The following is a 15830-nucleotide window of genomic DNA, read 5'->3' as shown; positions in this document are numbered from 1 at the left end:
CATAACATTCACAAATGCTCAACGCATGCATATGCGAGTATGAGACAATGAGAATGTGGGATCAGAATGGCAGCACGATCTAGCACCGTAATCTGGTTCCAACAAAAGTCACCATATATAAATCCCCATGATTCTCGAATATCCTCCAACAGTGTGCTGCCTCAAGAATCCCAAAGCAGAAGAGATCTAGAAGCAGATAATCGTATACTTTGATTTGTGCTCTCATAGGGTTTCCCCGATCTTTAGGTTTTTGCTGCAACTGTGTAGCTCAGTGTTCTCTGGCTATTCGATTTTACTTGCTGCATGTTCATAACTGCCATTGTGGCCGTGTTCTGTGATGTTGCTAAGACATTGGCTTTGCATATATATGACTGGTACTGGGGGACGCGCCGGAAAAGGAACCATAAGTTTTACATCGTCGCCTTCCTTCACACAATCCGTGGCCAGCTGATTTAGTGTTCGTAGAAGTTGTTGGCCAACCTTTTCCAACAGAAGTACTCTATTGTTGTGATTCCATTTCACTTAACGGACGGATTCTACTAATAGCATTCTGTGTCTTAGGCTGTCGCCTGTCGGCCGAGAATATCAGATACAAACTTCAGACAAAAGCAGTTCCAGTTCATCATATAGAATTTGATTCCATCCAAACCAACTTCGTGTAAGGCTTATTGGTAAAGCGATCATATAAAACGTCCTTTCTTTTACTCATTAACTTATGCTTTGATTCCACGATTCCAACTAGAGCCAGCCACATATATGATGATTTTGTTCCTTAGTTTCATACGTACCTAGCTATATAATTCAATAATTCATGTATTGAAAAATATAATTACCAGACATGCAGTATAGAGAAAGAGAACATCCCCTTTGAATTAGATACTTAACAAATGGCTTTTTATGAATTCCCACGGAGGCTAGGATGACCTATCTAGCTAGACTGTCATCACCACCTGCTAAAGCCTCTTTCATAGAATTCATCACATCTTTGCAGACAATTCTTAAATTAAAATGATTCAAAATAACTAATACATGTCTTTAATCATTTAAGTTAACTATAGAACATATTGATAATACAGTGCACATTTTACTAATTAATGACATGTAAAATATGAGAAAAGCCAATAAGTAAGTTGTAAGATGATTTTGCAACACTCTAAATTTTTACTATTTTGTAAGCCGCTCGATACTTAAGTGATTAGGTGAACTCATCATAAACTTGAGCAGAGATTTTGTTGCAATCGGGTTCTGGTTTGATTGCCGGTTGTCTTGTTGTGATTGCTTCATTGTAGCTACTGATCGACAGATTGTCGACGACTACGTAGTGGTTTGATATTTACCAACATCTGATTTCAGTTAAAAAAAAACAGAGAGAGAAAAGTCTCATGTGCATTATATTAATGGTAAATTTGAACACGAAAAATAATTGAAACATCAATATGCATGTAGTAGATTAGACCATTACTTGTATGGTGGACGGGCGACGCTGCATGTAGAGAGTAGAGACGAGACGAACTATTACTAGTCTATCCCATCATAAAATCGCTATCTTATTACACTGCAGTACACAAATTATGAATTATCGATAATGACGTCTAAAAACTTGCATGTTCTCAATTGCTCATAGGGCCAATGGGATTTATCAAACTTGGTGGGACTTGGATGCACTTGTTATATGGCTCCGAAGGATCTTATCACAAAACTTTTAAGCAATTGAAATTGTTAAACAGCGACAAGCGTGGCCCGTGGACTAACTGTACCGATATTGTCCCAACTTAGCCACCTCACAGGTGTTGGGTTTTAATCACAAAAGGTCTCGGTACAATTGGTTATTATCCACCCACTTATAAGCTTTATTTTATTTGTCACTTCTTAGATGTTGGATCTCTTCTCTCCAACACGCCCCCTCACGTGCAACCTAATTTTTAGGTTTGCACGTGACAGATTAACATCCCACATACTGGGACGAAATAAACCAAGGTCCAGTAACCAACGACACTTGGTGACCATCCAATCAGAAACTCTCCGATTACATGATAATGACACCCATCTTGGGTCCATGACAAAGTGGCACTCAACTCGGGTCCATGACAGATTAGAGGCGCGACTGGAGAGATACCCGCTCTGATACCATATTAAACAGCGACAAGCGTGGCCCGTGGACCAACTATACTAATATTGTCCCAACTTAGCCACCTCACAGGTGTTGAGTTTTAATCATAAAAGGCCTCGATATAATTGGTTATCATCCACCCACTTATAAGTTTTATTTTCTTTGTCACTTCTTAGATGTGGGATCTCTCCTCTTCAACAGACATCCTCTCATCGGAGAAAGAATAGGAAAGAACCAAACATTTTCGATCGTCTAGCTAATTATTGAACCTTATATAATGCCCTTCATATTGTCTTAATTTGGGTAAACTTATGTAAATTAAGGACCCCATGCCAAAAACATTATAATTCGGCCTTTCTTGTGTTGTGTTGATTTATATCAAGAATGCCACACAAAGCTGATCCATTTGACTGCTCATAGGTCCCTCTCCAGTTCGATCTCCATTTTAAGGCCCCATAGTTTATAAAGTTTCTTCTGGTATTCCTTGCGTCTCTGGCACTGCAAATCCAAATGAAATGAAATGAAATTAGAAATTAATCCTTATCAGAAACAGAGTTCACTGCTTAATCACGTATGCTAATTACTGTTCCCTCTATGTTCCCGTTAACATCACAACGTTTAAAACACAACAAAGGTCCATCGCACTCGACAACAGAAGAAGCAAACAAGTACAGTCTCGCAGACTATTGCATGAAGAAGATTAGAAGAAGAAGAAACAGAGGCTAGCTCGCCACGTGGTGGTCCTCCATTGAAGTTCTACATCACCCTCACGGCCTCACCCAAGGCCCCGTAGTGTGTTCTAAATCAGCAGTTAATTTTGGAACTCTGATCTGATCCAATCATGTTAAATTTACTACTAACAGGATTGTAACCCAAAAAAAGATGTTTCAGGGAGTAAGAGTGACTACTGACTAGCATTCAAATATTGTAAAAAGGAAACTTCCCAAGTGAGTAACTATTAAGATGCCTAATTAGTTCCGGAAGGGACCCGCCTTTTCCCACCGTTAAATCGTCGGTTTGTAGCAGTTGACGTCGGAGCCCTGATCAAAAGGATCGCATTGACGCACTCGTTCGTCTTCTTCTAAACATTCTCATAGTAAATCCATCTCCTTCAATTGCTTTAAGTACAAGCTTCAACCTCACTCTCTCACTGTAACTCCTCTCCTCCAGTACTCACCATGGCCTCCCTTGCATTATTCATTCTCACACTCCTTCTACTCCACTGTGCAGATCTCTTCACACATGCCGACCTCCCCGGCACATGGGAGCTTCTCGTTGCCAACGCCGGCATCGCCTCCATGCATACCGCCGTCACCCGCTTCAACACCGTCGTCCTCCTCGACCGCACGAACATCGGCCCCTCCCGCAAAATGCTCCGCCGCGGTCACTGCCGTAACGACCCTGACGACGCCGCTCTCAAGCACGACTGTTACGCACACTCCGTCCAGTTCGACCCCAGCACCAACCAAATCCGGCCCCTCATGATCCTCACCGACACATGGTGCTCCTCTGGCCAGTTCCTCCCCGACGGCACTCTCCTCCAAACCGGCGGCGACCTCGACGGCGTCAGAAAAATCCGGAAATTCCAACCCTGCGAGGCCACAGGGTTCTGCGACTGGGTCGAGCTTGATGACGTGGAGCTCACGGACGGGAGGTGGTACGCGACCAACCAGATACTCCCCGACGGGTCGGTGATTATCGTCGGCGGCAGAGGCGCCAATACAGTGGAGTATTACCCGCCGCGAAAGGGCGCCGTCGAGCTGAAGTTCTTAGCTGACGTGGAGGATGATCAGATGGACAACTTATACCCTTACGTCCATCTCCTCCCTACCGGCCACCTTTTCATCTTCGCCAACAACAAGGCCTTGCAGTACGATCACGTAACCGATAAGATCACCAGAGAATATCCGCCGTTGGATGGGGGTCCCCGGAACTACCCTTCAGCCGGATCTTCGGCAATGCTGGCGCTTGAGGGAGACTACTCCACGGCCGTGATCGTCGTCTGCGGTGGGGCACAGTACGGGGCTTTTATACAGAAGAGCACCGACACTCCCGCGCACGGCAGCTGCGGTCGGATTGTGGCGACTTCGCCGGAGCCGGGTTGGATAATGGAGGACATGCCGTTCGGGAGGATCATGGGTGACATGGTTATGCTACCGACCGGTGAGGTTTTGGTTATCAACGGAGCTCAAGCTGGGACGCAAGGGTTTGAGCTGGCTTCGAACCCGTGTTTGTACCCGCTTCTTTACCGACCCGATCAGCCGGTCGGATTGAGGTTCATGACGTTGAACCCGGGAACGGTGCCGAGAATGTACCATTCCACGGCCAACTTGTTACCGGACGGGCGGGTTTTAGTTGCGGGAAGTAATCCTCATTACTTCTATAAGTTCAAAGCTGAATTTCCCACGGAGTTGAGGTTGGAAGCGTTTTCGCCGGAGTATTTGGGTCCGGATAGGGCCAACCTCCGACCCGTGATCGAGGGTGTTCCGGAGACGGTACGTTACGGCGAGAGTTTTGATGTGTTGGTGTCGGTGCCTCTAACAGTTGTGGGAATTGTGGAGGTTAACTTGGCCAGTGCACCCTTTGCCACGCATTCATTTTCTCAAGGTCAACGTCTGGTCAAATTAGCCGTTACTCCTTCGGTCCCGGACGGCGACGGAGGTTACAAGATTAGTTGTACTGCGCCGCCGAACGGGATGGTGGCTCCACCGGGCTATTACATGACATTCGCGGTTAATCAAGGCGTGCCGAGTGTGGCTCGGTGGATACATTTAGTATCATAAGGAGCTTGTGGATTGCTTGTTAAAGTTCTTTTGATGTATTTAAAAATTGTGGATATGGAATATGAAACATGAAATTGAGATGGTTCGTATAAAAAAATGAAATTGAAATGGTAGTGATGGATGTATATTGGTTTGTGCGGTTGTTGCACAGTTGCACTCACTTCATGTCTAAGTAGCAATAATATCAAGTCTAAAAAGAACGCAGGCTTTATCATAAAATGTAGGAAACGGACCAATTCGAGCCTCAAGCTTTGTTGTGGTCCATCTAATCTTGAATGGGATAATCGATCTGTATAGAATTCAGAGAGGGTATGGAGATGAACGCTTTCCATTGTGCTTTCGAGTTCATTTGTTGCTCTCATAGAGTCATAGAGAAAGCATCGAGTTCTATATTCAATCATTTGAAGAAGGCATCTTATTTTGTCACACCAATGCGATAGATTATTTATTGATCGACCTTTTCTGTCATTATCATGTTGACACTTTAGAATCACCTTATTAACAAGTTGATACATATAGGATCCATTATGAAATCGTAAGAAGACAAAACAAGAGAAAATGGGATTACTATTGGACCATAAGCATATTTACTTATTTAGAAGTACCACAGGACTGTAGGAGTATAACCCTGTTAAACAAACTAAACTTAAACAATTTAACCGACTCAATATAAATATAATCGGTATCGTGAGATCTATATAAAACTGATCTATGATAGTTCATAAACAAATTTGTTAAAATTGTATGACGATTTTAATAATTGATATAGTAAGATTATCAGTAAGTGGATTACCTTGTATTCAGTAAAAAATAGAAACCTTTCCAACTCAAATTGAACAATTACATTATGAGAAAATTAGATATAAACTCATTATTACTAAGTCTCCTTTAAATTAAACTCATGCATATTTTTCTTTATTTTACACCCATTACATATAAGCAAACCTACCATATAGAGCATATGTCTATAATTAATGGTGTTTTTCATTTTTCATGTTACTAATTTACCATTCAGATTGTAAAATGCTATATTTGGTATGTGACACAATTTTTGTATCAATTTGAATTCAAACAATAAGCTAAAATTTTGTTGAATTTAACTTTATCATAAATTTTACATTCTTAATTTCTTACCTTATTTTATATTTACTCTATTCCCTTGATTATATATATTCTCTTCGTCAAAGTTTCATATTTTCTCACAAAAGATGAAATGAGATTTTGATTAGAATCTTCAAAAAGATTTTGTATTATTGTTTCAAAGTAAGGGAATAAGATAAGTGTTCATAGCACTTCGTGCATATGTCTTTGTGAGTTTATTAAATAAATATTATGAAAGAACAAAAAAAATTGAAGAAGAGGGAAGAAAAGGGAAAATAGTTCTGACAACAAATTGGATTGCATTTCAGTCCTAAGCTCATATTGATACCTTGATTTTCATACTCTGAAAAATGTCTAATTGCAAGGTACATAATTATTTTCTTTGGCGATTTTTTTCTCTTCTTTTAGGTATATTATTATTTCAAGTTTAAACCTGATCTAGAGAACCTTTTACCCTCAACTATTTACAATTTTAATCTACCTATTAACTATATATATATATGTATATATATATATATTCCACAATCATATGTATAATTTAATAGGAAACCTAACGAATAGGTATAATAAAAATAAAAATCTAATATATAGGTGTCTATAATATATGTGTCATACAAAAAGATGTATATATATGTATCTTATTTATGATTAATTAACCTTATGTATAAATAATGAATTCTCTTTCACCTAACTTTTCATAAAATTAAGAATTGTAGAAACAATCAATGATTCTTGCAATAATAATTAAATTGATTGAAACAACAAAATAATTAGCATTACAAGAAAGAATAAACACATAATTAAGGTATTGAATACAAATCGTTAATCAAGTTTTTTAATTATGTTGATGTTATAATTAAATGATGACAGTTTGTAAATATTACATAAAATAAGACATAAGATATATCACAGTCAGCAATTTTATGTGTATATTGAAAATATATATTTATTGGGTTTTATTTAAAATGGATCTTGAAAATTGGGTATAAATTAAATTCCCCCTTACATTATTCTTTGGACACATTGCATATATCAACCCTATATTACTAATTAGGCCAATGAATCTCCATTTTCCACTTCACTGTCGTTGCAATCCGCCACAGCTACCTTCTGCACATTCTTGTAAGAGTAACGCCGAGCCAGGAAGACATAAACACACAAATTCGCTGCAGTCATACAAGCCAGTAGCCCATAAAACTTGTCCAAACGACTACTATTCAAATCCTTGCCAAACCAACTCTTCCCGCTCTTCTCAGTGATATGATCAATGGCCGTGATCAAGAGGCTACTAAGAAAATTCCCAGCTCCAATTACACTTAGGTAAAACGCAATTCCCAAGCTTCTCATGGAGTCGGGGACTTGGTCGTAGAAATACTCCTGCAGTCCCACAAGAGTAAACCCATCTCCAAATCCAATTATCACAAACTGTGGTGCTAACCAGAACACACTCATGGAATGTGAGCCCTTTAAAGGGTCTTTCTCGACAATATCTAGTCGTTTCTTCTCCACCAGGGCAGCTGTTACCATTGTGGCGATTAAGAAGAGCATTCCGATTCCGATTCTCTGGAGAATGTTGATTCCCCTCTCATTTCCAGTTGTTCTTCGCATTACGGGGACTAGGATTTTCTCGTAGAACGTGACTGATATGATCATTCCAATGGCTGCGAGTGAGTAGATTGAGGCAGGGGGAATCTCGAAACCGTTGGCGATGCTTCGGTTCATGGCCACACCTTGTTTGATGAAGAATGTGGAGGCTTGTGCTACACACATTCCAAATGGTAGGGTGGTTAGCCAGATGGGGATGATGTTGAGGACGAGTTTCATCTCCTCGACCTTTGTCACAGTTGCCAGAGTCCAAGGATTTTGCTTCTCAGCTGAATTTTCTGTGCTTATGATGGCCGCCTTGTCAAGAAATCTAAGTCACATAGCATTACAGAATGCTAATAAGCAAACTATTATCATTATATAGTAATTAAGAATCTCTCAGCAAACAATCTGGCAAAAGTGTCAAACTTACCTACATTTCTGGTCGAATTAGGACTCAACATTAATACTTTTTCAAACAGCAGAAACGAATTTTCTAGCTATGATACCTTATGTCGTTTATCTTCTCTTTATCAGGCTTCAGCTTTCACTTACAGTTGTAATGAAACATTATTGGTCTTGAACATATATAGGTATTGAACTTCAAAACTGGAGAAGACTCAGAAGAGAGTTTTGGCTTTCACAATCTTTATTGAGGGTCAGTTTGAGACAGCTTAACTCACATGAAACAAATGCTTAACAATTTTAATTAACAGCAAAAATTGTTGATTTAAGTTCAATAGGTTCATGATTTTAGAGTATCTATGTATTTATGGTATATATAATTATATATAGGAGGTGAGATAGGTTGTGACTTTTGGGGGTGGGGAACAACCTTGTAAGAAAGGTATTTCACTTACTTGAGTTTGTTGGTGTGGCAGAGAAGCCTCCCATGGACCTTCTCCGACTGGGGAATTTCATTCAGTTGAGCAGTATCAGAAGGGTATGGCAGCTTTCTTTTCGAAATGGCTGCTACGAGAACCTGTAGCATTGGTGTCAAGGGGCTCCCTGTCGGTCTTCGATAACGGTAAAATGGCCGGCCAACAATGAAGACAACCAGTGAGGTTGCCATGACTGCTGTGAGAACAATATCTGCAATACCCCAACTTACATGGTCTTGTACATAGACAACCACAGTCACCCCAAGTAAAAGACCGCAGCAAAGCGCAAAGTTCCACCAATTGAAGTAGGACATCTTTTGCTTTCTTTCTTTAGTGTGATCATCATCGAATTGGTCAGCTCCAAAGCTCTCCAAAGAGGGTTTATGGCCTCCAGTTCCTATGGAGATCAGGTATATGGCTAGGAAGAATACCACTTCATGGATTTTTCTTGGTTCAAGACATGGCTGTGTATCACAAGGCTTCAGGATTGGTACAAACCAGGACATGGTTAGAAGAATCAAACCCTGTGTTTCATATGAGATCAAATAACCGATCAGCGACAATGAAGCCGTATATGACACTAATAAAATTCATATTCTAGTATTTGTTTTGTGGACTTCTTATAAAGGCTAACATATTTGTTTTGAGCTCAGATTGATCGATAACTCCAAATTTCTTATTTAACTTCATTCTTTTAAAAGAAGTCGCACATACTAGACACACAGTACTTTGTATATATGGATCTCTCACCCATGCAATTCCTTGAATTGTATAGCTTGAGATTTTATTTCTCTTTAATTGGGAAATTAGTGCCCTAGAACATGCATGCATGTTAAGGTGTCTTTTTAAATTCACAATGAATTTAGTTATTACCAGAAGGTAAATGATGGATGAGACCAGAACAGTGGAAAAGCGACCCAAATAAGCATCAGCTATGAAGCCTCCAAAGAGTGGAAGCAATGTGGTAACACCAGACCAGTAGTTGACACTCTTCGCTGCACTCTTCAGGTCTTCATGAATTACTTTGGTCAGGTAGATTATTAAACTGGTCGCTATTCCAAAGTAACTCAGTCTCTCACTGAACTCAATTGCTGCACAAATCATAAGATAAAAGATTATCAATTAAAACTGTAGAAGATCAGTACATAACTCGAATGCTAGGAAAGCCAAGCGGATATGTCATTCAATCTTTTTGGCTAGCTGATGATCAAATCCAACCAATGAAACAGTGCTGGCAAGAAAGAAAGATAGTGCATAATGTGCTCTACATGTAACAGTGGTACATAAAATACGATCAATACTTATCGTGTTTCGTACTGCAACAATATAATTACCTTCGGAATAGCATAACATACTGTACAAATGTACAGCTATGGAATGTGATGTCACAGAAGTAGCCATTACAAAATTCTGAACCAATTATATGACCTAGTTAGCTACGTCTAAATCATGGCCCTTCGACGATCCTCTTGTCTGATCTTCTTCCCCCACCACATTTTGTACTCGGCAACCAGAAAAGAAGATAATAGAAAAACAGTTCAGGTCCCTTCATTTGACCTAAGCATTCTTTCTTCCGTTTGATACAAGAGTACATATGCATGCCTCTTTTTATAGACCTTATATGCCGGTGCGGCACTTTCACTTATTCAAATTATTCGACATAGAATGTTATCATTTTACAGGTATAGAAGTATTGGTACTAAAAATCGACATTCTAAGCAAAATGAATGAATGCCTTAAATAGCTTGCATGCATGAACAAAATATAGCACTAGGTAGAGTGAGCTTTGTTGGTCGCCATAAAGAAACATCTCACATGCTAATTAGTGCTGGGGAGGATCCTCCCATGTAAACCTGCTTACAGATGAGCCACTGTTTCGTTTCGACTTTCCTCATGATATGTAATATTTAGAATTAATCTCATGCATGCTGAGAAAAATGAAAGATAAAAGCTGCTTGCATGCATAACTGCATATATACATATATCACGTCCGCACTTCTGAAGACTGGTGACTCGCAACGATAGAGCTGAAGGTGCTGACCGTGCTCCCCCTCTCGGTGCTATGTGTCAACCGGAGCTCCATTATTGGGTCATAGCGGTCGGAATCTGTAAATTTCCAGAAATTTTAAGTTTATGAGAAATTTGCAGATTAGGGCCACCGTTGGCCGGTAATGGAGCTCGGTCCGGTACAGACAAGAGCACCGGGAGGGGAGCACGGCCGATACCATCCGCGTCGTTGTGGTGCGTCGCCTGAATTGCGGACGCTCTCGATCCTATATATATATATATGTATATATATATATATAGTTAGTTAGTTAGTTAGTTAGTTAGTTAGGGTTCATATATAATCCAGGAAGTATTTGTAGTTGGTGAGGAAATGAATGATGCGTGTATGTTTGCTTCAACTGCATGACTGTAAGCTCGAGAAGAGCAGCATGAAATTATTTAGCTAGCTTGTTCTCAGAAAACAAAAGAAGTACAATGAAGTAACCAGATCGTTTTTAGTCCTTAGTCCTTACCTACTATAAAGAGAGAGGCTTTCCAAACACCAGTTTCAGCTCGGAGAGGAACTTTTCCTTTACAATCCACAGAAGAATCATAAACCCATTTTTCTTGATTTTCAGCTACCACCTTGCTCGATTTTTCCGATCCCCTTCTCTCTTCCATTTTCGATCAATCGCCCGGAAGTTCTGAGAGAGAGAGTATTGATCGTAGAAGTAGAATTCGAAGGATAAGAAAAGCTTTGCTAGCTAATCCTAGCCTATAAGACAGAATATATCACAGGAGGTTGGAGACTTGGAGGTGAGAAAAGCTTTTACTTGGGTTCTCTTTATATAGAGAGGAAATATTGGAGGATGTTTGATTTCGCAGCTCACTTTTTTGCAGATTCGCTGTGGAAACCTTCCAAGGTAGGGCCGATATATATCTAGAGAAGTCTCAGCCTCTGAGAAGAATAGTGTACTGTGAAAAAAAAAACATTATAGTGATCGAAAATTTTGAAAGTGGAAAATGTTCGTCCAATCCCATTTCAACTAAGACCCGATCACTACGTTTATCTGTCCATAGGAATAGCATCTACACGAATCATATGGGACCAAAGTTCCATAGTTGAAAATGTGGTCTTCGATCTAGGCTTCTAGCTAGCACTTCGCATATGTTGCTTGATAAACAGTAGATAGATAATTTCATTTGCAGTCTAGTTATTGTAGTGGATGCCCATTTTGATGATTATAGTTGTGATAAAATCATAACTTTATATTAAAGTAGTTAATCTATATTATTTGAAAGTAACTAAAAACTTATAAGATCTTTTTTTTTTGGTCAATGAAAAACTTATAAGATCTTCTCCAATGTTTTGCGACCGCATAGAATGTGTTGAAACTTGAAACGACAATTCGGCTAGTTAAGATGGTCAACTGTAGCACGTTCTAAATAACAGTGTCCTAGACTTTTGGTTCAAAATGTGCTGAAACGAAGATTCAAGTATGATAATTGATAAGATATATAGTTGATTGCAGGAATATCACGTCGCAATGAGGTCATTTCTATATTTCGATGGGATATGACTAGTTTGGCTAACGACATGATAATAAGTAAATGGAGATCGATTTTTTATTTGTTTATAGTGGATCGGCATTGTTACTTTAATGAGTTTAATCAAACCACTATTTATAGCTGATGGATTTCATTAAAAAGCTGCAATCATGAAAAGAGAAGAGTTAATGGACCACTTCCCTAAAAAAATTAGTCTAAACATTCCCTAATGAACTAATTCAAATTAGCCTCGTGATTAAACACATTAAAACAAATAGATGAGTTGATGGATATCAATCCCCATTCATTCAATTGCTAATCGTGACGAGCTAAATGATCTGGATGAAAAAAAAAATTGATGATATTTCTTTATGATCTGGATAAACAAAAATAGTTGAAATATCATCGTATAAGGAAAAAAGATATATTTATATAGGTTGTGGATAGATAGTTTATTGTCACACGTCCCATTTTTTGGAGTGTCTATCGTGGACGTCGCTTGTTATATGAGCTTCATGCATATGTGAGATTGCTCCAGAATCAGAGAGTGTGGATGCATATATGGTTGCGCTTTCTAGGGGTTCAGATATGCCGACCAGGTTAAGTTTGGGAAGCTTGTCGCTAATCAGAGACTTAACGTCGAAAAATGGAGTAGACCACTCTACACAAACTGGTCAGGGTCTGGAGCCGATTCCCTGATGAGCTCAAAGCAAGGTAAACCAGTGCATTGCTCCGTTAGATAAGGCTGGCTCCTAGGTAGGTGGAGCGTCGCATAGACCAAGTGTGGCAGCCGAATGGCTAGGTCTATAACATTATGCTAACTTGAGGGAGAAATGGCATGTCATCATCGATATTTCGCCCTAGTCCTCTTCACGGTGACTCAATATTGGATCAGTGTGGAGCGTAAAACATGATTTTCACTTCATCTGGTTCATAAGTGTACCTGATGCATGTATTAAATAGTGAATATTATCTCTTTTCTCAAAGTGATCGAAATGTTCGCATCAATCATATATATATGGGTTGTTTCGGGTGCAGACGTTCTAATTCCGGCAATAGTAGGCCACAACAGCGCAGCGGACCAGCACAGCCGCACTCCCTACTTCCTGGTGATCTCGTCTGTGTTGGCCAGAGCTCCATCGACGACCCACAACGGCCCGAATATGCAAGAATCAAGTTTCTGGGCAGATTCCGGCAATTTCGCGATTCCTACCTCCGATGGAGCTCCAACCAGCACAGGCGGGACCGCCGGGAAGTGAGGAGTGCAGCTATCGTGATCTGCCCCGCCGTTGTGCCTGCCGTCACCGGAATTGGCGAATTTATACCTTATGTAAAATACAGACGTCCGCACCTGAAAATTCTCCTATATATATGTATGAATATATAAAAGGTTTAGTCTTTCCGTACTAATTAAGGTGAACAACGTATAAAATCAAAATCTTATATTGTGACTTGATATTGGATCAGTAAGGAGCATAAAACATGATTTCACTTCATCTGGTTCATCAGTGTACTTGAATGCAGGTATCAAATAGTGACTATAATCACTTTCTTGAAGTGATTGAAATGCTCGCATCATATATATATATATATATATATATATATATCCATATATGTATATAAGGTTTAGTATTTCCGTAATAATTAGGGATTTTTATAAAAAAGTCACATTTGACCAATGAAATGAGAAAAAAATCACATAAGATAAGGAAATTAGAAAAAAAAGTCATAATTTTAAAACCATTACAACGTTGCCCCCAAATTTTCACACAAATTACAGTCAATCCCACTGTCTCTTTGTTTTCTCACTATTATGAAATCCACAGATCTTCACCGTACCAACAGTCCAGCACCAAGTGCAGGGACTCGACGACTTCATCGAGGTAAAGACCTTGGTACCGTGACGAGGAGGAGGAGGAGGACTGGACATGAAACACCAAACGAGGCTGAGGCATGGGGATGACAACGTCGAAGGCGCGAGGACAAGTTTGGAGGTGCGGGTACGAATTCAGAGGTGCGGGTATGAGTTCAGAGGTGTGGGGAGGAGGTCGGAGGCCCGGGGAGGAGATTGGAGCCGCGGGGACGACGTCGGAGAGCGCAGGTTCAACCTATGAGGCACAGTGGCAGAAAGATACGCGGTGACAGAGCTGATCTCCAATCTGGTAGAGTTTATCACGACGGAGTGGGATGTGGTGATGTTGTTGTTGCTAGAAAAATCTAAGACGGAGAACATGATGATATGGGTACCCAGATCATTTTTCTGGGTGCCCAAATAAGATTTTTTAGGTTTTTTTTTAAAATAGTGTTGTCACACTACCTATCACACTAACTTTCTGTTGTGACAGGTAGTTGATAGAGCGTTTTATTAAAACGTCTATAATAAACCCTGTAAAACATCATTGTTAGTATAGAATAAGCAGAGATCGTTCTTTCTGGGGAATTGAAGGGAACTCTAAACTTTTAGTGTTAACAAATAATGGGGGTTTTGAGATTGATTATTAACTATTAAAATAAAACCTAAATTACTATTTACATGATCGACTTCTCTTTAACAAACTTAAACCAAATTTACCATTACACCACATAATTACAAGTTCGAACCTATCATGCATTCTAATTCGACCAATTACATACTTTTTAGACACCAATACAATTAGAGCCTAAGGGGATCATCTAATCATGAAAGATTTCAATTAACATTTAGATTGACTTATGGCCTAATCTAAATTTGCATGCAATCGAATTCAATAACACTTAGAGTAGAAATTAAACAAGATTACATTTAAGCACCAAATCTTTGTTGGAGACATGTTTCATGTGTGGCGTCACCCACCATGGTTTCACATGCAAATTTCCAGAATTTTTACCACTTTTAATCAACACAAACCGAACCTACTTAGGGTATGATTCGATTTGTGTCAATATGGTTGATGAATCTAGCACTCAAACACAATCTTAGGGATTGCATCCAACCACTAAATTCATATGCACATATCTGAAAATTATCTAAAAGTATGAGAAAGATGATTAGAACACAACAATAGAAATACAAACTCATTAATTATAAGAACATAGATTCGGCATGGTCTCAAAAAAATATCAAATACAATCTGAAAATTTTAAAACAAATAAAAAACCAATATTTCCACATAAACAACAACTTACAATCTTCATAGACAAAGAATTGTAGATTAACACAAATAGACGAAGCCATGGAGATGAGTTGCGAGAATTACACGTTGTAAGAACCTTGGAGGTGTGTCTTCAATGGTGAAACTCGGTGGAGATGATGAAGGTTTTAGGGTGGACGGCTTGGCTAATTTGTGAGGGAAGTTTATGGTGGTGTTTAGGTAGAGTTTTGGCTCTTGAATGCTAATGAGAAGTGATCTTATTTGAGAGGTGAAGCCATGTATATATAGAGGAAAGATGGAGGGTTTGAAATTGCTTCTTTCTTCCTATAATAATGACATGCTTTAATCCCTTAAATCATGGAAAATTTTATTCCCTAAAACATGCCATACTTTAATCTCTAAAATATGGAAAGTTGTATTCCCTAAAATATGAAAAGCTTTAATCCCTAAAACATGTCATGTTTTATTCCCTAAAACATGCCATGTTTTATGCCTTTAATGATCATCTTCTATTTAATTGTTGCATGGCTTGGCTCTATCTTTTTTTCTTTAATTATCTCTTCAATCCAATCTGAAAATAAAATCATAAGTAAGAGATAATTAGTTTCAAAACCTAATAAGGATTTCTAGTCAAACTAGGACTCTAAACCAATTATGCGTTTTAACTCATGTAAGCACAAAAATGCATCCAATACCGCTCAAGACT

General features: G+C 39.1%; 2 protein-coding genes across 4 annotated transcripts; one reads left to right on the top strand and one right to left on the bottom strand.

Moving 5' to 3' along the window:
- The first annotated feature begins 3005 nt into the window (after nt 1–3005).
- Nucleotides 3006–5018, top strand: LOC126799400 (aldehyde oxidase GLOX). Of its 3 annotated transcripts, none has more exons than XM_050526601.1 (2): nt 3006–3179; nt 3341–5018. In XM_050526601.1, the coding sequence occupies exon 2, from the start codon at nt 3409–3411 to the stop codon at nt 4891–4893; it is 1485 nt and encodes a 494-aa protein (XP_050382558.1). In that variant the 5' UTR covers nt 3006–3179; nt 3341–3408; the 3' UTR covers nt 4894–5018. The 3 variants fall into 3 exon arrangements, with proteins under 3 accessions (XP_050382558.1, XP_050382557.1, XP_050382556.1); XM_050526600.1 differs by having other exon boundaries at nt 3006–3206; XM_050526599.1 differs by lacking the exon at nt 3006–3179 and having other exon boundaries at nt 3216–5018.
- A 1984-nt stretch (nt 5019–7002) lies between these two features.
- On the bottom strand, nt 7003–11335 carry LOC126799774 (protein NRT1/ PTR FAMILY 5.6). Its single transcript, XM_050527038.1, has 4 exons — nt 10979–11335; nt 9333–9550; nt 8439–8983; nt 7003–7909 (listed from the first exon to the last, which is right to left on the bottom strand). Exons 1-4 carry the CDS (start codon nt 11124–11126, stop codon nt 7045–7047), a joined length of 1776 nt encoding a protein of 591 aa, XP_050382995.1. The 5' UTR covers nt 11127–11335; the 3' UTR covers nt 7003–7044.
- Nucleotides 11336–15830: the final 4495 nt, after the last annotated feature.

Source organism: Argentina anserina, chromosome 6, assembly GCF_933775445.1.
Source record: "Argentina anserina chromosome 6, drPotAnse1.1, whole genome shotgun sequence".
NCBI lineage: Eukaryota > Viridiplantae > Streptophyta > Magnoliopsida > Rosales > Rosaceae > Argentina > Argentina anserina.
The sequence above is the reverse complement of the archived record's forward strand: the minus strand, read 5'-3'. Positions and strand labels throughout refer to the sequence as shown.